We start from the raw sequence: 23357 nt of genomic DNA, 5'->3' as shown, positions 1-23357 counted from the left end.
GACACATGCGTTAACATCATATGGCAGTTCATTAATATGTACAATATACAACTTTTATATTTATACTTATTTGCTAGAAAACACAATTTAAGAAAAACTTCAAGGCTATAGTTACAGCCTGCTTATGCCCGAGCCAAGACCAAGTGTGATCCTATAACCACAGGGAAGAAATCACAAGGTAACAGAATTTCAGTTCCTAGAACATAAATGCATACTCTTGAAATGTGTCCATGTGAATCTTAAACTCAAGTTCAAGTATTTGTGTACTGTGAGAAACACCGTTGTGCTGTAGGAATTTTTAAGTCTTAGTTAAGATATAGGAATAGGAAGGGGATAGGGGTCCTGAGGAGTCCTGAAGAACCACTTGAGAGAACAACTTTCCCTGTGAGATTATTCAATGTTAATTTCTCATCAGATAATTCAACTGCTATGGACTATAGCTACACCACCCTGAACCATCCAAATCTCTCCACTAATTGCAAGGTGAAGGGGGCTTGTAAGACCGGCCTGGGAGCGTTCAGTACTTGAAGGGGAGACACTGTAACTGCAACACTGTCTAGCAACAATTCCTCAGTGTGAGTTTTCGGCGGAGAAAATCATCATGCCCGAGAGTCAGGGGAAGAATATGTCCCTGCTCCTTGTCTCCCAGGCAGGAGAGTGAAGAGAGATGAAAGACAAGACACACAGTACCACTGGAGCAAGTTAACTGGTTGGAATTTCCTCACTGCTTTACATGATCCACTGCTAGACCACCTCTTGTCAGCCTCAGAACTTCCTCTTACACCCTACTTCCTCAGTGCCCAGGAGATAGGTATTTTTCCTCCTCGGGATATTTCCAGGCCATTTCTTCCCTCTGACCCCTTCAAACATCCCCAGATCCTTTTACGTTTACCATAGATACCTTTTATTACCATCATCTACTGACATCCTTTCCAAAACTTATGGCTTGAAAAGAAAAAGAAAATAAAGCCCATACCCATTTAATCAATAAACAGTTGGAAGAATGTGTGACAGGAACTTATGAGGATATGTGAACAGAGATCTGAGTGAGATGAGAAAGTGGGCCATGGAAATTCTGCAGAGAGAGCCAGGCAGAGGGAACAGTAACTACAGAGGTATTAGGACAAAAGTGAACTGGTTTGCTTAGTGAAGAAAGCTCAGTCAACCTTCAGCTGAGGTCGGGCTGAGGGAGGCCATCTGTGACTCAGAAGGCGCTCCCAGTGTTAAGCATGATAGAAAGGAAGCTAATAGATGGTTTTATATAGAAGGGTAATATGATATGAGTAGTACTTTAAGAAGGTCCCTCCAGGGGCTATATGAATGGATCAGTGGATAAAAAGGTAACATAGCCAGATCCGTTATTAGGTAATGAAAGTGATTCTGGTGAGAACCACCTAATGGAGGTATCACGTTGGTTGGTTTGTGGTTTTTGAGACAAGGTTCCATTATGCAACCCAGGCTCGCCTGGAACTCCCAACCCTGTCTCAGTCTCCAGGATACCAGATGACAGGCCTGCATCATCATGCTTTATGCTTTGCAGGGTTTTATGATGGTTTTAACTATGATGTGGTACTTGTAGGGAAAAAAAAACAATTTTTTTTTCTTTTAGTATGAAAGATGACACAAATTGGAGCAATTTGCTAAAGCAAGGAAACTGGTGACACAGTGGAGAAATAGAGGAACAGACAGCAGAGAAGCAAAAGGAGGGGACCTAACACACACAGCAGTGTCCTGAGGACCAGCAAAGTTGGTCAGGGTTTGTTCTCGTTTGCTCTCTCAGTGGTACTGTGGGTTGTGCTCAGGGCCTCACCTGTGCTGACCAGTGCTTTATCACTGAGCTACAATCTAGCTTCTTGTTCATCGACTTTTCCAAAAGGTACGTGAAATGCACAAGTGTGCTAAAATGCACTACAAGGAAGCAGGGTGGGCTGAAAAAATTACCAAGTGACTTGAAACAACACAACTTTATGATCTCAGGGGTTTGAAGGATGAATCTCAAGTATGTTTCTCTATGATAAATGAAGGTGTGGCTTTGTTCCCTCCTTAGAGACAGAGGCTATTTTCTTCCTCAGCTCAGGAGTCCCCTTCTCCATCTTCAAAGCCTTCCAGGGAAGATCACAATCTGTCTGTGCTGCCATCTCTGTTCTTCTTCTAAGAACCCGTGATTAGTTCAACATAACCTCATCTCCAGGGCAACTGACTGACAACCCTGACCTCCTTGCAGAAGACTGGGACACGGCATCTCTAAAGGATTCTCCCAGCTGCTGATCAACCTCAGGTTAAAGATCAGATTTTCCTGTATTTGTTAAAAATAAGAAAACAGTTAACTAGCTGAGAATGAGGCAGAAAGGCAAGAAGGCATTCTGTCTTTAAGAGAAAGAATAAACTGACAATTATAGCAAGATGTTATGGGCCCTCAGGAGAGGGAAGAATACAGTTGTGTAGTAAAGCCAGGGGACTGTACATTACAATGTGGACACAAACACAGCCTCATGAACACTGATGGACTTATGTGGGTGTTCCACAGGTGACCCTCATGAACACTGATGGACTTATGCGGGTGTTCCACAGGTGACCCACATGATCACTGATGGACTTATGTGGGTGTTCCACAGGTGACCCACATGATCACTGATGGACTTATGTGGGTGTTCCACAGGTGACCCAAGTGACAGTGGAAACTGCAACATCTGGGCTGATGGAGTTGTGAGCTGACAGGGTCTGGGACATGTTTGAAGGTAAAGGCTTTACTGAGGAGTAGAAATTAAGGTTCTAATTTAGGAAATGAGAGGATAACACATAACTAGAAGCTAAAGTCATCAAGAATATTACTGAGCTGGTAATGGGAGAAAGAGAGTTTCACAGGAAGTTTCTGATAAATTTATGAAAACCCAATTATCTAAAATAGTATATTAGAAATCATAGCAAAACTCCCCAAGTCCCAATGCTTTTCCAAAAAAAACAAAGAAATTGCCTATGTCCTATGTTTTTTACTTACCAGTCCTAAAATAATTCATAATTGAATCTCTAGCAACTCCCGGAATCTTGCAGGTAGAAAACAACATTCGGAATTGGTTCATGTCTAGAGGAGTATTTCCAGATTTGTGTACAGGCAATTTTTCTCTATTAAAAAAGCATTTTGATCAAAAAGTCATTGTTAAAACTCACTATAAAGCCATCACAACTATATCATCCTTCACTGAATAACTCAGTTAGGTTGACAGCATTTGCTTATTTCCCACAATGGGCAAGCCCAAGCTCAGCCCATGCCAGGGCCCTGAGTGCCCTATCCTCACGGCTCAGTCCATGCCCAGGGCCCTGAGTGCCGTACCTTCATGGCTCAGCCCATGCCCAGGGCCCTGAGTGCCCTACCCTCACGGCTCAGTCCATGCCCAGGGCCCTGAGTGCCCTACCCTCATGGCTCAGCCCATGCCCAGGGCCCTGAGTGCCCTACCCTCATGGCTCAGCCCATGCCCAGGGCCCTGAGTGCCCTACCTTCACGGCTCAGCCCATGCCCAGGGCCCTGAGTGCCCTACCCTCACGGCTCAGCCCATGCCTAGGGCCCTGAGTGCCCTACCCTCACGGCTCAGCCCATGCCCAGGGCCCTGAGTGCCCTACCCTCACGGCTCAGCCCATGCCCAGGGCCCTGAGTGCCCTACCCTCACGGCTCAGCCCATGCCCAGGGCCCTGAGTGCCCTACCCTCACGGCTCAGTCCATACCCAGGGCACTTAGCACTCTTACCTTCTTAGCAGCTGCCAGTAGTTCAAGTTGTGCCAAAGAATTATACTTCCTCTTTCTAACTGAGTGCCTTCCCTTGCAGGCCAGTAGTGTTCAAAATGCGGAGAAGGACCCACAAAGTTCACATTGAGCTGTGACGGCATACGCACATCCAGGTAGGCAACATTGAGCCACCATTCTTCCAGCTAAAAGAAATTAAGAACATTGGTTCTTCAAAATATTTGAGTATGTAATTGCTAGCAAGTAAAGAAAGCATGCTACATTTGTTCCTTTTTTATTCCGTGTTAAAAACAACATCTGAAGTCATCACAGAGACTGAAAACCCTACCGTAATACCCGCCCTTCCTTTCTCGTTCCCTCCCACTTTAGAACTACCAGCTCCTAAACATTAGTTGGTTTAACTACACTATCAACAAGGTACTTAGGTGGCTCCTAGAGTGTAACAGACATTCCCTGAAACCTCACTTAATGATCACAGCTAGTAAGCCATTTATAATGTTCCTTTACCAAACAAAACCTGAAATTCTAGCTAGAAATGCAAGACTTCAGTGTGCTTCAAACTAACTTACACCTTTCTCTAATAGTCCTTTTTATGTGCCCCCTTTCACAGCAAGTAGCTGAATTTCTTACCAAGAAAGTAGACACTAGATCTTATCAGTTTCCCTGGAGGTTTTTGTTTTTTTTTAAACTACAAACTGTAGTTGGTAACCCAGAAACAGACCAGAGTAAAACGAATATAAGCAGAGCAACAATTTCTTTACCTTTACCCCACTTTAGTTAAAACCTCCCCAGGACTCAAAATCGAGAATAAAGGAATCTGGAAGCGGGAAATGTTACTTTTGCAGCAGAAGGATCAATGTCTTATCAAAAAAACAGACACATTTCTCTTTAAAATGGTAAGTTACCATCATTAGCTTCAGCTAAGGCAATGCCTTCTAATTCTGAAAATTCTTCTAATTCTGACTCATATACTGAGAAGTGGTTAAGCTCAGAAGTCAGAGAAGAATGCTGCCGGCAAAGGGGGACCTGGGGATCACAGCAGCTTCTCCTTCAGTCTGTCTACCTCAGCATATGTCCAGCTGCTTCCCACTTCTCCAGTGCTGTTTAAATTCACCGGCATCCGAACCACACCAATGGGTGAGGACATGGCTTGGTGGTGGAGAGCTTGCCCAGCATGTGTAATTCTAGATCCCATGACCAATATTGGCCAAAGCATATACCACACAGAGTGTGAATTAAAATAAGGATTTCTGGGCCTCATGATGGACTTACTGAGTCAAAGATTACACATTCCAGGAAACCTGCATTTTAACCCAATCTCAGGTAAGACAAAGGCTCACTTATAAACAAATGCTCTCCAATGATGTGAATCATTCTTTTGTGATCATAATGACAGTGACTCCGAGCACTTTAGGCAATAATTTAAATAAGAAAGCTATATACTTCTAAATTCTTTAAATATCAAGTTTCCAATTATAAATATATAAAATAAATACCCAGTTTCTTTTTCCTTTAGCCCTTTCAAGTAATTTCTGATGCAATTTCTCACCAACTCCATTTTGAAACTTTTGAACTATTTCTTCAGTTTTCTTATATTCTTCTTCATTTGCAAATGGCTTTACTATAAAAAAGCGATATTTAGACATAAGTGTTCCCATATCACCTCAATCATTTTTATACAAATCTACACATCACTAGCATACAGTAAGGTTTTAGTTTGCAACATGAAAATTGCAGTGCAAATACTATTTTTTAAAAAAAGAAATAAAACAGGAGATATTGTATAATGTAGTCCCAATATTCTGAAATTATCCCCAAAGTATTCTAGATGACAGTTAAAGAGGCGAGGCTGCCCCCTAGCTATCATGCAGTAGAAAGTAAGTCCGATTTAACTACAAGTAAGAGAAATTAAAGCCTGCTGTGGGATGTCTTTCTGCATGCTGTGATTATGTGTTGATCTCACTGACTGATAAATAAAGCTGCTTTGGTCTATGGCAAGACAGGATAGACCCAGGCAGGAAATCCAAGCAGAGATACAGGAGAAGAAGGGCAGAGTCTGGGAGACGCCAGTCAACCAGCTAGCCAGCTGCACAAGGAACAACATGCTAGCAGACTAGTAATGCCACAGCCACGTGGCAAAACATAGATCATAGAAATGGGTTAATTTAGGTTGAAGAACTAGCCAGTAATAAACCTGAGCCAGCAGCCAAACACTCATTAGTAATGTAAGCCTCTGAATGGTTACTTGGGAACTGCCGGGCAGGAGAGAACCATCCGTTTACAAAAGCCTTTTCCATTGATGTTTAAATTAGAAGCATGACTCCTCCATAGGCAATGTAATATGTATTTAGGGTGTCTAAGAGCCAAAACAGTTTCCTACTAAGGGAAAAAAGGAAGGAAGAAAGAAAAGAAAACAAGAAAACCAAATTTCCCTAGTCTATGAAAATCAATTGTTTTGGAAATTAAAGTTTATTAGAAATCAAATTAATATATTTTTTGCCTCTTTAAAATTTACCTAGCACAATGTAAAATCCTATTTAAAATAGCTGTATTCGCCAGGTGGTGGTGGCGCACGCCTTTAATCCCAGCACTCGGGAGGCAGAGGCAGGTGGATCTCTGTGAGTTCGAGGCCAGCCTGGTCTACAAAGTGAGTTCCAGGAAAGGTGCAAAGCTACACAGAGAAACCCTGTCTCGAAAAACCAAAAAAAAAAAAAAAAAAAAAAAGCTATATTCAGAGAGAATAAGTGAGTACTCAAAAAAGTCAATAATCTGTGAATTTTTAAATGTTAGCATTCCCAGATGAAGGTAGACTTAAAAAAGAAAAGGAGAAGGTATTTGAAAAGCAAAACAAAATAGGGCTGAGGTGATATCTAAACTAATAAAATATTTATCTTTTTAGCAAGAAGACCTGGGTTTGATCCCCAGAATCCATGTTAAAAACAAACAAACAAAAAGCATGGACCAGAGGCAAGCAGGTGCATACCATAAAAAAAAAACAACACCCCAATAATAAAAAATAAAAAGGGACAGCATACACGTACAAGCGTGTGTACACAGGTGTATGCGTACACACACACACACACACACACACACACACACACCCCTCCTTCCAGTTCATCCAGTGGAACCACACATATTTATCCCCACTCCATCTAGAAACACACTAAAACAACAGTAACGTGATTTTAAAAGGAGTGCAGGGGCAGTGTTAAGAGCACTGGCTGCTCTTCCTGGGTCCTGAGTTCAGTTCCCATCACCCATGGCAGCTCACAACTGTCTAGGGGAACCTGATGTCCTCTGGTGTTCAGACAGATACATAAAATACATTAAAAATCTAAAGTAATAATAATAAAGTGAGTGAAATCTACAAGGAGAGAGAGACACAGACCAGGGGTGGGCAGGCAGACAGAAAACTACAAATTAAGCTAACATTTCACAAATCCAGAAAACACAGTGAGCCAGACACAGTGGCAAATCTGTAGAGTCCCAGGCACTGGAGGGGCTGAAGCAGCAGAAATTCAAGGCCAGTCTAAGCAATATACTGAAACCCTGTTCAAAAAAAACAAGCTAATAAACAAACAAACTGGAGAAAATGATTACTGGCTTTGTAAAATAGAGAAAATAAGTATCTAAGTCCTGAAGAAAAAAAGATTACAGAAAACACAAGAAAGGTTCAGTGTAAGTCAATAAACAAGCCAATTCTGATAGCAGAACCCAAGGTTCAAGAATTCAAGGCATAAAGTATGTTCAATAACAAAGGGAAAATGAAGGATGAAAGGAGATTGCTGCAAGGTATTCACCAAAACCAAGAGAGACAACCACCCCATCCACACAGAGACAAAACCACCCATCCACACAGAGACAACCACCCATCCACACAGAGACAATCACCCATCCACACAGAGACAACCACCCATCCACACAGAGACAACCACCCATCCACACAGAGACAATCACCCATCCACACAGAGACAACCACCCATCCACACAGAGACAATCACCCATCCACACAGAGACAATCACCCATCCACACAGAGAGAGACAACCACCCCATCCACACAGAGACAACCACCCATCCACACAGAGACAATCACCCATCCACACAGAGACAACCACCCATCCACACAGAGACAACCACCCATCCACACAGAGACAACCACCCATCCACACAGAGAGAGACAACCACCCCATCCACACAGAGACAACCACCCATCCACACAGAGACAACCACCCATCCACACAGAGACAACCACCCATCCACACAGAGACAAAACCACCCATCCACACAGAGAGAGACAACCACCCATCCACACAGAGAGAGACAACCACCCCATCCACACAGAGAGACAACCACCCCATCCACACAGAGACAACCACCCATCCACACAGAGAGACAACCACCCACCCACACAGAGAGACAACCACCCACCCACACAGAGAGACAACCACCCATCCACACAGAGACAACCACCCCATCCACACACAGAGACAATCACCCATCCACACAGAGAGACAACCACCCATCCACACAGAGAGAGACAACCACCCATCCACACAGAGACAACCACCCCATCCACACAGAGACAATCACCCATCCACACACAGAGACAACCACCCATCCACACAGAGAGAGACAACCACCCCATCCACACAGAGAGACAACCACCCATCCACACAGAGACAATCACCCATCCACACACAGAGACAACCACCCATCCACACAGAGAGACAACCACCCATCCACACAGAGAGAGACAACCACCCCATCCACACAGAGAGACAACCACCCATCCACACAGAGACAACCACCCATCCACACAGAGACAACCACCCATCCACACAGAGACAACCACCCATCCACACAGAGACAACCACCCATCCACACAGAGAGACAACCACCCATCCACACAGAGACAATCACCCATCCACACAGAGACAACCACCCCATCCACACAGAGACAACCACCCATCCACACAGAGACAACCACCCATCCACACAGAGACAACCACCCATCCACACAGAGACAACCACCCATCCACACAGAGACAACCACCCATCCGCACAGAGACAACCACCCATCCACACAGAGAGAGACAACCACCCCATCCACACAGAGACAACCACCCATCCACACAGAGAGACAACCACCCATCCACACAGAGACAACCACCCCATCCACACAGAGACAATCACCCATCCACACAGAGAGACAACCACCCCATCCACACAGAGACAACCACCCATCCACACAGAGAGACAACCACCCCATCCACACAGAGAGACAACCACCCATCCACACAGAGAGACAACCACCCCATCCACACAGAGAGACAACCACCCATCCACACAGAGAGACAACCACCCATCCACACAGAGAGACAACCACCCATCCACACAGAGAGAGACAACCACCCCTTCCACACAGAGAGAGACAACCACCCCATCCACACAGAGACAACCACCCATCCACACAGAGACAACCACCCCATCCACACAGAGAGACAACCACCCACCCACACAGAGACAACCACCCATCCACACAGAGACAATCACCCATCCGCACAGAGACAATCACCCACCCACACAGAGACAACCACCCATCCACACAGAGACAACCACCCATCCGCACAGAGACAACCACCCATCCACACAGAGAGACAACCACCCATCCACACAGAGACAACCACCCACCCACACAGAGAGACAACCACCCATCCACACAGAGACAACCACCCATCCACACAGAGACAACCACCCATCCACACAGAGACAATCACCCATCCACACAGAGACAACCACCCATCCACACAGAGACAACCACCCATCCACACAGAGAGACAACCACCCATCCACACAGAGAGAGACAACCACCCACCCACACAGAGAGAGACAACCACCCATCCACACAGAGACAACCACCCATCCACACAGAGAGACAACCACCCCATCCACACAGAGACAACCACCCATCCACACAGAGACAACCACCCATCCACACAGAGACAACCACCCATCCACAGAGAGACAACCACCCATCCACACAGAGAGTCAACCACCCCATCCACAAAACTTTTTCTTAAGGCTAGGAAAAAAGATTCTGGCCCACACTAAAAAAAAGTGGTACTATCAGCACTTGGGAGGCAGAGCCAGGCGGATCTCTGTGAGTTCGAGGCCAGCCTGGGCTACCAAGTGAGTTCCAGGAAAGGCGCAAAGCTACACAGAGAAACCCTGTCTCAAAAAACTAAAAAAAAAAAAAAAAAAGTGGTACTATACTGAAAATACACATCTTATATTGAAGTATTATTCACAAAATGCAGGAAATGGAAATAACTTAAGTATCTGTCAACTGATAAATAGAGAAAGAACTGTACTACATAGACACTGAAAAGCTATCATTCAGCCACTAAAAAAAGAATGGAACACTGACATTATAATACAGGTAAAACTGGAAACACTAAGTAAGTGAAGAAAGCCTAGAACAGAAGCCAACACTATCTGGTACATCATCTGGTAACACTGACACATGGAAATCTCAAAGGGGAGGGAGGGGAGCAGGGTGTGGAAGGTTGATCAGTAGGTACTAAAGGAGATAGAAACAAGAAGCTCTGGAATGCTGCTATGGACAATTACACACTGAGTGTCTTGGAAAGCAAGATCTTGAATGTTTTCAACATAATGAAATATTGTTTGAAGAGACAGATATTTGACCTATTTTAAACATTACATGATATACATATATTGAAATCACATAGTACCCAGCTAATATGTATATATTTTTGTTTCTAGGTAACAGCTTGCATTTAGTTTAAATTTTAAAAAAGTTAAATTACATGCTCAGCTTTCTCCCCATCTCTAACTGATGAGTTCAAGAAAAGAGTGCCGGATTTAAGGTGTGTGCTAATGAAATTACTAGGTCTCTTCCCTGCACTCAACAGTAAGATCCACTAGTCACCAAGTCCAACCCAAGCACACAGAGTTCCCAGCGAGATTTTCAGAATCTTAATCTTAAATGTGAATGCCCAAGGATTGGCAGGTGTTGTGGAGGCCCGGTCTCAGCGTATAACATTAACATGGCTACACCACTTTCATCAGAGAGCTGTGTCTACATTTATATGACCTTCACAAGATTTGGTCTGTGGCCCTCCTTCATAGAGAGGTTGGTTTAGGTTGGGCTCTCGTGTGAAATTCTAGCCTCTCCCTTTCATGTCCCACCTACACATGAACTCAGAAGGAAATGCTGGAGTTACAGAAAGTGGAAGGTTTACTGAAGGCAGTGACTCCAGCTATCCGCTTTCAGGAGGAGGCGGGAGTTTTCAATGATACAACTGTTTTAAAAGTCACCCATACTCCTGTAATAATAAACTAATAAACTCCTTGGCTTACCAAACTGGACTCAGATGGAATTATTTCTTTGGTCTGTTGCCGGTGCCTTGTCTGAAGCTAATGAACAATTGCTCATGTCTCCTTGGAAAGCTAACACATTGGTGCTCAAACAGAGACAGACACACAGGGGTACAGGTGACTTAGGACACAGCTGGAATGGCGAGGAAACAGGACCAACACTGAGAGCAGAGGAGCTTCAGGACAGTCCTGACACAGACACCTCCCCTTGCATGGGACGGTGTGTCTCCTTGTTGTGGTAGAAACCGAATTATCCCTGCTCTGGTAACACCTGCAACCGAGGCTACCCGTCTCCCAGGAAAGAACTTCGCCCACAAGGGAAGAACAACAATGAGAAAACAGTATGTGGTGGCATCCTCCACGACAGTCTCTGGTTAGCAAGTAAACCAGACGAACCTGGGAACGAGATGGAGGTACTGCTCATAAACGAAAAAAGGAAATAAGAAAGTAAAGGACATGACTGGTCCTGGGTTTTGGCACCAGATGAATGAAAAAAAAAATTTAAAAAGGAAGGGCATGAGTGTTCCTAGGTATGGTGGAGAAGAAAGTTTATTGCAGATATGAGGGAGAGCATAGCCAGAGGCAGAGACATCTGGGAGAGTCCAGAGTGGACGTGACCAGACTGAGCCAGGCCATGTGAGGAGAGGGGGGAGGGAACAGGGGAGAGACACAGCAAGAGGCCAGGAAGGTAAAGAGTAGAAGAAAGGGGCCAAAAAAGAACCAGCACAGCAAAATGGCTGGATTACAGAGGTAAGGGCAGATGGGGGAAGGACACCCAGCTCAAGAGCTGGAGAGGTTTAGGGTAGGCGGTGGGTTATGCCAGCAAGGAGAGCCCTGTAACAGGTAGAGACTGAGGGATGCAGGGAGAGCCTGACAACCAGTACCCACTCCGATATGTTAAATAGGAACCTCAGCCATGTGCTCCAGGTTTGAGACCTAACAGCTCACTCTATTTCTAATGGCAGGAGGGGCACAAGGCAAAGTACAAATTAGATCTGGCTATTCTAAGTATCCTCTCCTGACATCCAAAATCTTGGAACTCGCCAATATACTGAATGAACAATGTGTGAGGGAGAAAATGAGGTGGAAATGATAGCAGGGGGACTGGGCATGAGAGAGGTAGTGTGTGACACCCAGCTCTCTGAGACACATAGGACTACAGTAAAAAGGCAGTTAAGAAGCATGGACCATGATATCCTCATCTAGGGGTGCTGAAAAAAAGGTATATTCTTTTGTGTTAGGGTAGAATGTTCTGTAGATATCTACTAAGTCCATTTGAGTCATAACATCTGTTAGTTCCCTTATTTCTCTGTTAAGTTTCTGTCTGGCAGACCTGTCCACTGGTGAGAGTGGGGTGTTGAAGTCTCCCACTACTAGTGTGTGGGGTTTGATGTGCAATGTAAGCTTTAGTAATGTTTCTTTTACGAATGTAGGTGCCCTTGTATTTGGGGCATAAATATTCAGAATTGAGACTTCATCTTGTTGGATTTTCCCTGTGATGAATATGTAATGTCCTTCCTGATCTCTTTCAATTGATTTTAGTTTGAAGTCTATTTTATTAGATATTAGGATAGCTATACCAGCTTGCTTCTTAAATCAATTTGATTGGAAAGTCTTTTCCCAGGCTTTTATTCAGAGGTAGTGTATGGTGATATTTTATTTGTACTAAAATGTTATTTGTATGTTAATAAATAAAGTTGCCCGGGGGTCAGAGCTATTAGCAACCCATAGGAAAGCCAGGCGATGGTGGCGCATGCCTTTAATCCCAGCACTTGGTAGGCAGAGCTAGGTAGATCTCTGTGTGTTCAGGGATACAGCCAGCATTGGATACACACGCCTTTAATCTCAATACCAACCATAGAAGACCTGGAGGTCTATACAAACAGGCAGTGATGAGGCTGTCATGTGGTTGGGTTTACAGCCAATGAGAAGGCAGAACCGAAAGTCTTTATAAAGACTTTAACACAGGAAGTAGCTCTTTTTCAGAGAGGTAGGACCACCGCAGGAGGAAGGGTAAGGTTTTAGCTCTTAGCTCTGACCTCTTGGCTTTCTTCTTTGCATTGGTTCTGTGTTTCTTATTTAATAAGACGGTTGGTTACATCTACAGTAGTGTCTGTCTTTGAAGTTGAGGTGTGTTTCTTGTATGCAGCAAATGGATGGATCTTGTTTTTATATTCATTCTGTTAGCCTGTGTCTTTTTATAGGTAAATTGAGACCATGATATTAGTGGATATTAATGACCAGTTATTGTTAATTCCTGTTATTTTTTGATGGTAGTGTTGTATGTTTCTGCTGGCAGTGGTCCAGTGGGTACCTGGATTGGTCTAATCTGGTGACAGGTCTAGTGAATACCCTAACTGTCATCATAGAGCCTTTGTCCAGTGACTGATGGAGGCAGATGCAGAGATCCACAGCCAGGCCACCAGGCTGAGCTCCGGGAATCCAATCAGTGAGAGAGAGGAGGGATTCTGCAGGCGAGAGACGTGGAGATCATGATGGGAGGATATGCAGAGATGACCGGCCACACTAGTGGAAGTCCATGAACTGTGGACTGGTGGCTGTGGAGCCCCCATGGGACTGTACTAGGTCCTCTGGATATGGAAGACAGCTGTTTGGCTCAAACTGTTTGGGGGGGACCCAGCAGGGGGATCAGGATCAGTCCCTGGTGCATGAGCAGGCTTTTGGGAATCCGCTGCCTTGCATAGCCTTGGTGCAGTGGGAAGGGGCTTGGACCTGCCTAGGCTCAGTGTGCCAGGCTCCGCTGACTCCCCATGGGAGACCTTGATTTGGAAGATGTGGGGATGTGGGGTGGCTTGGGAGAGAGGGCTGGGGGGGTGGGAAGAGGGAGGAAGTGGGATCTGTGGGTGGTATATAGAGTGAGTAGAAAATTTCTTAATAAAGAAAAATGGAGAGGGAAAAAAAAAAAAAAAGAAGCATGGACCTTGGGACTGTTGCAGGGTTTTGCTGCTTTGCTGAGCCCAATGATAAATCATGATCTTTACAGGGTAAGAAAGAATCTGGTTGATCTGAGTGAATTGGTGTGGAATGTAAATTGGGGTTATAAAGTGCTAAAAAGGGAATTTTAAAAGAAAAAAAAACAGAAAGGGGGACCTGTCTGGGTCACTCAAATGGAGTGAGGGGCACAAAGATAAAGGGCCAGGAGAAGGGGCAGCCAAAATGGAGAATGCATGAGGAAACCATGTAGGAACCTATGGTTTTGCACTCTAAGTAACAAATAAAGTATGAGGGGATAGAATATACACAGTATGAAAGAATGTGGAAGGGGTGGGTACTAGAAGCTAAAGGTTTAAGTGGGGATAGGGATGCGGTGGGAGAAGGAGGGGTAGAGGAGTGGGCTAGCCACAACTAAGGACTACGAAACCTCACTAATTTGTAACCTAATCAAAAATACATCAGGGGGGGGGGGGTTGAACAAAGGTTCCTACGTTAGTGAACAATGCTGCTCCCTTCATTTTTCCCTCTGCTTTTGAAGGGATCATGTACCTTGAATTCCTGAGCCTTGGTTATGAAAACCTCAGTGCCAGGGATGGGTTCCATTCCTATGAGCACCCCAACAATACAAGCTGTTGCCATTGTTCTTTGTTGCCCACAATGACTAGATCAGTGGTTCTCAACCTGTGGGTTGCAACCCCTTTGGGGTCAAACAACCCTTTCATGGGGGTCACATAGCAGATACTCTGCATATCAGATATTTACATTATGATTCATAACAGGAGAAAAATTAGTTATTTGTAGCCATGAAATAACATTTGGATGAAGAACTGTATTACAGAGGTGCGTCACTAGGAAGGTTCAGAGCCACTGGACTAGATGATAAGACCTTACTGCTAAGGACATCACACACTCTGGCTGCAGGGCACAGGGAAATCAATGAACTGACCAGGAAACTCTCTTACTGCTGGCCAGCTTGCTGCCTGCTGGAAGGTGCTGTGTAGTCTGGTGGAACATAAAAGACATGAATACTGTATCCAGTGCTGGACTCTGCATGCTACACTACCAACCTGTAAGGCAACATTGTAACCACTGCTGCAATAGAGGCCTGACCATTTACTGGGGTAACCGCTCTTTTTACTGGATTTGAGACCTGTTCCTCAGGAGAAAATCCATGCCTCATCCCGTAAATATAATCAAAACCCATCAATAGAGAAATCATAAGCTCTAGCAAAGATAACCTACTGATGTTTTCCTAAACGATCATGTTGTCAAAATGCCTTCTAACTATATTCGTAGATTTGTGCTGCTCTCAACCTTGGTCAGAGGAGCTTCTTACTGCAATGGGTAATAGTTAACGCAGAGACTCATGACTGTTTAAAGGGTAAGAATAAGTGACAGGCCATCTCTATCAACCCCCTCACCGAGATTCAGGAAACAACTACCAACTATCGTTGATGCACTCATGAACTCAGCACCTCCACAAGATCGAGAGTTAACTCTAGCATGGAGTGGGGAAGGACTCCCAAGGCTTCACTCCTAGCTGAGGAGCTGATGGCTGCTGATGGAAAGTTACTTTTTTCAGGGGTGTAGCGTCTAGTTGGCTTTCCATGCCCCACTGGGTGGATGACTGATACTCATACAGGCAGCACTAATTGAAATCGGTGAGTTAGTTAAATAAATTAATAAATTTAATCTAAAAAAGTATACACGAATTAGGTAAGAAGATGCAATGGGAGGTACTATGATTTTTAGCAGGAGGGGTCCCAAAATCAGAATGACACCATATTTCAAAGTCAGAATGGCACCGTATTTCCCATAAGAAACAAACAAGGCCTCCAGAATTCTTAAAGCACACCCAATTCCGAGTTCTACACTCAGCTAATCAATCAAGTAAAACATTTAGCTCTCGTTTTGCCCTCTCAAATATTTGTCTGCAGGTAGTTACAAGGGTGAGCGACATAAGAAAGCAGACGAGAGAGAGAACACAGGGGAGAAGTGAGAAGAGCTGCCGAGACGCCGTCAAACGAAAGGTCCCGCAGGACAGCTGTGCAGCAAGTGTAAGCAAGTCCATCCTCATTGAGAGAAGGGGAGGAGAGAGGGGAGGAGGGGGGAGGAGAGAGGGGGAGGAGGGGGGAGGAGAGAGGGGAGGAAGGGGGAGGAGAGAGGGGAGGAGGGGGAGGAGAGAGGGGGAGGGGAGAGTGGAGGAGGGGGGAGGAGAGAGAAAGAGGAGGGGGGAGGAGAGAGGGGAGGAGGGGGGAGGAGAGAGGGGGAGGAGAGAGGGGGAGGAGAGAGGGGGAGGAGAGAGGGGAGGAGGGGGGAGGAGAGAGGAAGAAGAGGGGGAGGAGAGAGGGGAGGAGGGGGGAGGAGAGAGGGGAAGAGGGGGGAGGAGAGAGGGGGAGGGGAGAGTGGAGGAGGGGGGAGGAGAGAGGAAGAGGAGGGGGGAGGAGAGAGGGGAGGAGGGGGAGGAGAGAGGGGAGGAGGGGGAGGAGAGAGGGGGAGGGGAGAGGGGAGGAGGGGGGAGGAGAGAGGGGAGGAGGGGGGAGGAGAGAGGGGAGGAAGGGGGCAGCAGAGAGAGGAAGGAGAGGGGGAAAAGAAGGGAAAAAAGGGAAAGGAGGGGAGTAGGAGAAGGCGGGAAAGAGGAGGGGAAGGAGGGGAAGAGAAGTGGGAAGGAGAGGGGGGAGGAGAGGAAGAGGAGAAAAGGGAGGGAGGAGGGGAAAAAGAGCTCCACAATGCACATTTTTAAGAGGAAAGAAAACTGACTCAATATTTTGTGTCTAACTGTATACAAGAATGTTCACTCATTGCAGTTTAGGAATAAATTATGAATACAAAGGGGAAAATTAAGCGATGAAAAAGAAGGTGGAAATGTGACAAATAGGTACCAAACTAAAATGACTGGCTCATTTATAAACAACTAAACCAGAGGTTCTCAACCTGTGGGTTACGACTCCCGTGGGAGCCAAATGACCTTTCCACAGAGGTCGCCTAATACCATTGGAAAACACAGATATTCGCATTAGGATTCACAACAGTAGCAAAATTATAGTTACAGAGTAGCAATGAAAATAATTGTATGGTTGGGGGTCACTACAACACGAGATACGGTGGCAGCATTACGAAGCTGAGGACCATTGCTCTCAACCCTGAGTGGCCAGGTGAATGAAGGTAAAGAGTTATTAAAATCTGGTGGCTGCTGACTTAAAGTGGTGATTATATATACATACATACATATATGTATATATATATATGGATAATGAGAATTTGAGGGGAAATGTGGACATGAGGGACCGTACATATAATCGGACAGGTGTTAGAGAGAAAACTGCAGAACTATTTTAAGGAATTAATTTACAATATCTGCAACTATAAGATCCAAGAAATATTAGGTCAAATATGGTGATAGCGAAAGACACAGAGAAAGATTTCAAAATCATTGCCCTAAGTGGGACTTGTACAAGCAGACGGAGACATTTACAATGCAGGCAATTAATACTATCAGACTTTTCAAACCATGGAAAAAATAACTTTTAAAAAGCTTTGCATATTGTAAGGAAGAGCCTGGAAGCATCTACAATTAGACACACATTGACATCGTTTCTCTGTCACTAACAATATTAATCTACACTAGAAGATGATGAACACACCTGATTCAAGGTATTTTTTTAACGATTCTTCAAGTGAAGGGACAGGCAATGGTGGAAGAGAATCCTGATACTGAAATGTCCGTTCTTCAATTGATTTTGCCAATTGATTTTCCATGATATAGTCAAAGTAGAAAAACTGAAAAAAAGAGCAACATCAGTCACAATTCCAATCTCGTATTTGTAAACTTGTTGGACAAAGAAAATCAACTTTTAACAGTGTAAATTTAACATACTAGGAATCAAAGCATCATCAGCGAGACCAGCAGTCATCATCATACAACAGACAGTGCAGTGTGCTACAAACCTACTCCCTAACCACACTGCTTTACATAAGAAAACAGAAATCTCAGAGTTAGTCATCCGTTTGAGAGGTCATCCTGGGTATCCAAATGCAGATCCATTAGATTATACCCTCCCCTTCTACAAGGCAATATTACAGGGCATTAGGGAACCTCAGAGTGTCTTGCTGGGTGGATAGGATTGGATGTGTAGAAAAAGATTATGGTCTGAGAAACTCTGAAAAGCAATGCAGAGGTGTGGAAGAATGGGTCATGGAATATTTTAGACTGTAAGAATTCATGTGACAAGCTGATGTAATTTAAAACTATGCAGATGGCATGGGACCTAATCAGATTGGCTTTGAGTATCATAACCCAATCTTAAATATTTTCTACATTTGTGATAAATCTCATCAAAATCAAACTAACCCCATATATGACTAGGGTACATTGGCATTAAATAAAAATTAAGATTTCTGAAAAAGTTGTTTATAAATGTCATATAAAAACAGTAACTAAGAAAACAAGAAATTAATGCTGAATGAAAACTTCCTGTCCTTTCATATCCTATTTTAAAACAGCAAAGTTAAATAAAATATTCTACTCATGTGTTATAAAAGTTAACAATATCAGAAACAAAGGCATGGCAGATTACTTTGGCTAATACCTTAGGACCTCAAAGTTCAGCCTCTTTTTTTTAATGGTTTCACTTACATGCCATTTGAATATTGATAAACAGCTTCGTACTTAATAGAAATGTGGCTCTTGGTCCTAAATACAGACTCAGCCGCTTTCTAACCATCTGCTCCTAGGCAATTGACTGGAAAAAAAATGGGACTGTGTATTTGGTGGTAGTGGGCTGCCACAGCACACATGTAAGAGGGCAACTTACAGGAGTTTGTTCTTGTCCACCTTGTGGGTCCTGGGGATCACACTTGGGTTATCTGGCTTGGCTGCAGGTGCCATATCTAATGATCAATCTCACTGGATCTCAAAATGTATCCTTTTTATATTTGAGACAGAATCTCACTATGTACCCCTGTTGTCCTGGAACTAGCAATGTAGACCAGGCTTGCCAGAATTCACACGGACCTGCCTGCCTCTGACTCCCTGGTGCTGGGATTAAAGGTGTGTGCCACCACCACCCACCCAACTCTAGGCAAGGAACTAATAGAATCTCTTCATCTTTCAATGTATAACCATACAGTCATCAGATTTTTTTTAATGCCCTAAAAGCATGCCATAAAAACAGTCCATCCTGAAACAACTATATTACGGTGTAACTGTTAATGATGACCTCGACTCCTACATACCCTTTTTAGTCTCCAGAACTTGTCTTTATGATAGATGATCATTACTCCTGTGGTTGCAACTGGGTTTAATCTACAAAAAAATGAACTTAAATAGGCAGGACCTAGCCAAATCATTTGAATCCTTGGGGTAGAGAGGTTGCCACCTCTATGTCTATATCCACGACCTCAAGAACTCAGAGACAAACAGTGCTGCCAGGAATGGGAACCTCAATCCTACTGCAAGTGAGCAGGAATTAAGTTCTGCCAACATAATGAACCTGAAGAAGGATTCTCCCCCCCCCCTAAAAAAAAAAAAAACTCAGAAAATGACTCATAACAGAAACCCTGATCTCTCTCCTTTTGGAATTCCGTGCAGGGTCAACAGCTAAACTCACTCAGACTTCTGATCTACAGAAGCTGTGTTCATTTACCTGCTAAGCTTGTGATCATCTGTTGTGACAGCAACAGGAAACTAATATGCCACGGCAAGCCCTTCTCTTCACACTTCCTTGTCACTTAATAGACGCCACAAAGCCCAGAAGAATACTAATTTTATGTTGCCATGGTGCTTAATTCCCGCAGCAGGTAATCCATAGATTCTTCAAGAGTTGTCTTAAGTTTTCAACCACGTAGATTAAGTTAAACGATTCCAGTAACATTAAGAAAACGATTACAATAACTAGCGTGGATTTCCTGAAAGCAAAGTGATGTGAACTCAGAGAAGCAGGAAAGAGACCCAGGAAGAGTAAGTAAACAAATAAGAGTGTCACATACCAGTAAACCAAGATGAAGTGTTCAGGGCTGCCACGAGTTTGAACAATTCTGATTTGAAACCACGGGAACCTGAACAAGGCTGGTGACTGCAAGAAGAAATGCGCTCAACTAACGATCAGGAAGGGGAAAGAGGCTGGAGAAGGAAAGAATGGTCATCTGCTAGACAGCAAGTTTGGATCACTGTAGAGCTAGCTATGTTCCAGGCAACCTATTAGGTGGACCTCAGGAGCACAGGGAACCTTCCGGTGCCCGCAGCTAAGCTAGGCTGAAGCAGAAGCAGAAAGCAAAGTTCAGAAACTCCTCCCACCAACCCAAGGACAACTCCGCACAGTGGATGAGGACGAGTGGGGGAAACACCACGAAACGAGCAGAACCAACCAACCGAGCGAGCACCCCGACATGCTAGCTGGGCGGCACAACTCGGGGATACCCAAGACCCGAAGGGCGAGACGCCTGCGGACGCCACACCCGCGCCTGACCCGACTGGACTCTGCTCGGCTCCGCGCAATCCAGTACCCCTCGCCCCTTGGGAAGGGAAGGAGAGCGCGCCGTCTGCACGGGAACGCTCACCTCCGCACCCCGCCTAGCCCTCCGCGATCACCCGCTAGCCCGGCCGGCCTGCCAGCCCTGCGCTGCCCGGGAGCCCGACTCGGACGGAAAGCCGCGAGGGTCCCGCCCTGCGCGCGTCGGGGAACGGGATTGGACGGAAAGCCGCGAGGGTCCCGCCCTGCGCGCGTCGGGGAACGGGATTGGGCGGGGAGCCGCGAGGGTCCCACCCCGCGCTGGAAAGGGTGGGCAGACCAGGCTGGCTGCTGCCGACCTGGTGCCGCCCCCGCCGGTTTTCCAAGCTCGGGTTGCACCCTGGCTGCGGACCCCGGGAACGCGAGCAGAAAATCCGATTAGCGGCTTCGCAGTCCCGGCTGAAGCAGCTTCCTGCCGGATGCCCCGGGAGGTTGGCCGTGGTCCCCTGATGTAGGCGGCTCCGCCCACGCACGGGCACAACCCTGAGGATGGGTAAGGAAGCCCGCGGCTCAGCCTGGTTTTCACCCGACCTCTTCTCCGCTTGGCGCTGTGTTCCTTTCTCTTCTCACGCCCAGTCGCCCTGCCCCCTAGTGAGTGCCAGCCTCTTTTGCATGGTCCAAGCAAGAATTTACAGAGGCATATTATTGTTTACCCTGTCTACTGGCAGGAGAAAAGCAGTAGCACAGATCCGGTTTGGTCTCCTCGCCTTCTACAAGACTTGAGATTTGGCCGTCTCCCAGCCAGCCCTCTGTTGCAAGCCCTTGGAGTCTCCAGGAATGTTCAAGCTTCAGTCTTGGGACTGGTCTGGAGTTTTTTATTGGTCCAAGAAGTAGCATTTTTAATTCAGAGTGTATCTAGGAGTTCTAAAGGAAGACTATGAGGTTTATTTAGTTTCATAGGTCAATGCATTTTTTATTTACCTCCTGAAATAAATTGTCTCAATTTTAATCATATATACACAGTTTATTTCTTCCACTGATTTTCGTGGAAGGAAAAACTATTTTACACGCTGTGGTCTGGTTATCCAACACGGTTTTAAAAATTCGTTTCAGTTAATACATTACAAGCCGCAATCTGTCTTTCTGAATTCCTTTTGGTAGTAAAGTCTGCCCTGAACTGAGGCTACGTGTCATTGAAGGATTTGGTGTGAATCGTCATAAGTTTTCTACAGAATTACTAATGCGATTCATGCCTGTACAGCTTGCTGGAGGTATTATGTAATCAAGCTGAACCACCTCTAAGCTTGTCAAAGTGACTGTGTGATAAATCATTCCCCCTCATGGTTGTAAGTGTTACATTCCGGGTAATGTTAAATTTTGCTTACAAAATAGAATTCTTAAACTAATAGAGCTTCTCAGAAACCTTCATTGTACTTTTTAGTTTAAAAAAAAATCGAGCCGGGCCGTGGTGGCGCACGCCTTTAATCCCAGCACTCGGGAGGCAGAGGCAGGCGGATCTCTGTGAGTTCGAGGCCAGCCTGGTCTCCAAAGCGAGTTCCAGGAAAGGCGCAAAGCTACACAGAGAAACCCTGTCTCGAAAAACCAAAAAAAAAAAAAAAATCGGCACCGCTTTAAAAATTTATATATATTGAATGTTTGCTGGTGGCCAAGAATTTAGGATCACTCACCTTCTCTGTTTTTGCTTCTATCGTTATGAGGATTAACCCAGGTCTTTATACAGGTCTCTACCACTGAGCTACGTCACTACTTCGCCTCCCTCTTCTTCCTGGTCTCATTAGAAACAAAGTGTTTCCTCAAAGACTATGACTTCTCAGAAAGAGAGAAAACTGGGGGACTCCAAAGGAGTGAAACATGGAGTATGGAGAAAAAAATGACAATCTATGTAAAAACACAGACAAACAGTTTCTATAAAATATTTCCTTCCGAATGTATAATAAATTTTTGGATGTCAAATTTCAAATTATGTAGCATTCAGATTAAACTTGAACAAGCTTGCATTTCTTAGCGCAGGACAGAGATTTAAAATTGATTGCTAGTGGTGGTTATAACTTCTTTAAGTTTCTATAAAAATCATTCATTTGTAGCACTGTGCAGTTCTTCCTCAATATGCCACACATTTAAAAGACCTTTACAAACAAGTCTGGATATAGTTGACCACAAAAATTATAAGATACTGAATTCTCATTCCTATCTCCATAGCTAGCTTACTAATAAGACTTGTGAATTTAATGGAGTGAAATATAATACAGCACTCTACCCTAAATTTATCCAAAAGGAGCAAGTTGAAGAAATACTTACTGAAATGAAAAGTATCTCCCAGGACCCGCAGCACAAAGGGGATTCATTTGCCCCAGAGGGACAGAGGGCAGGGAAGATGGGGGAGGGGGGGATGATGATATGTAGAGGACACAGCAGAAGGGGAAGGGAACAAGAGAAAGGGGACAGGAGTATTTGTCCTGGAGGGACAAAGGACTGCCTCTGCAGAGAGAGGAGACAGATGGGACACATAGGAAAATGGTGGTTTATAAAGGTACAGGGGGAAATGGTGAGGTGTTTAATTTTAATTGGACATGCTAATTAGGTGAGCCTAAGGGGCTTTTGATTGCTGGACTTCAGTACTTCAATAACTGGACCTTGGTAGTCAGCCTCAGGAAGAGGAAGTGGCCAGGTAAGGGAGTAGTCCTTGGTGGCTGGCTTTAGGGATGTAATCTAATGGTTTTTAGCAAGGCCGAGAGAATAGGGGAGAAGGGCGGGGCCTGCCAGAGCCATGTTTGCCATGCTCAAGCAGGCT

At 44.9% G+C, this 23357-nt stretch overlaps 1 protein-coding gene across 1 annotated transcript in view; it reads right to left on the bottom strand.

Annotated features, from left to right (window-relative positions):
- Crot (carnitine O-octanoyltransferase) overlaps window positions 1-20752 on the bottom strand; it is a 45273-nt gene extending 24521 nt beyond the window's left edge. The window contains exons 1-7 of the mRNA XM_059257277.1: window positions 20655-20752; window positions 20085-20170; window positions 19332-19401; window positions 17741-17876; window positions 5236-5360; window positions 3743-3924; window positions 2999-3123 (exon numbers count right to left, since the gene is read on the bottom strand). Coding sequence (XP_059113260.1) covers window positions 2999-3123; window positions 3743-3924; window positions 5236-5360; window positions 17741-17876; window positions 19332-19373 — 610 coding nt within the window. The 5' untranslated portion in view covers window positions 19374-19401; window positions 20085-20170; window positions 20655-20752. The remainder of the gene's footprint in view (window positions 1-2998; window positions 3124-3742; window positions 3925-5235; window positions 5361-17740; window positions 17877-19331; window positions 19402-20084; window positions 20171-20654) is intronic.
- Window positions 20753-23357: the final 2605 nt, after the last annotated feature.

The sequence above is a fragment of the Peromyscus eremicus genome, chromosome 3 (assembly GCF_949786415.1).
Source record: "Peromyscus eremicus chromosome 3, PerEre_H2_v1, whole genome shotgun sequence".
In the NCBI taxonomy this organism is placed as follows: domain Eukaryota; kingdom Metazoa; phylum Chordata; class Mammalia; order Rodentia; family Cricetidae; genus Peromyscus; species Peromyscus eremicus.
Note: the sequence above shows the minus strand (reverse complement) of the source record. Positions and strands in the feature narration are given on the sequence as shown.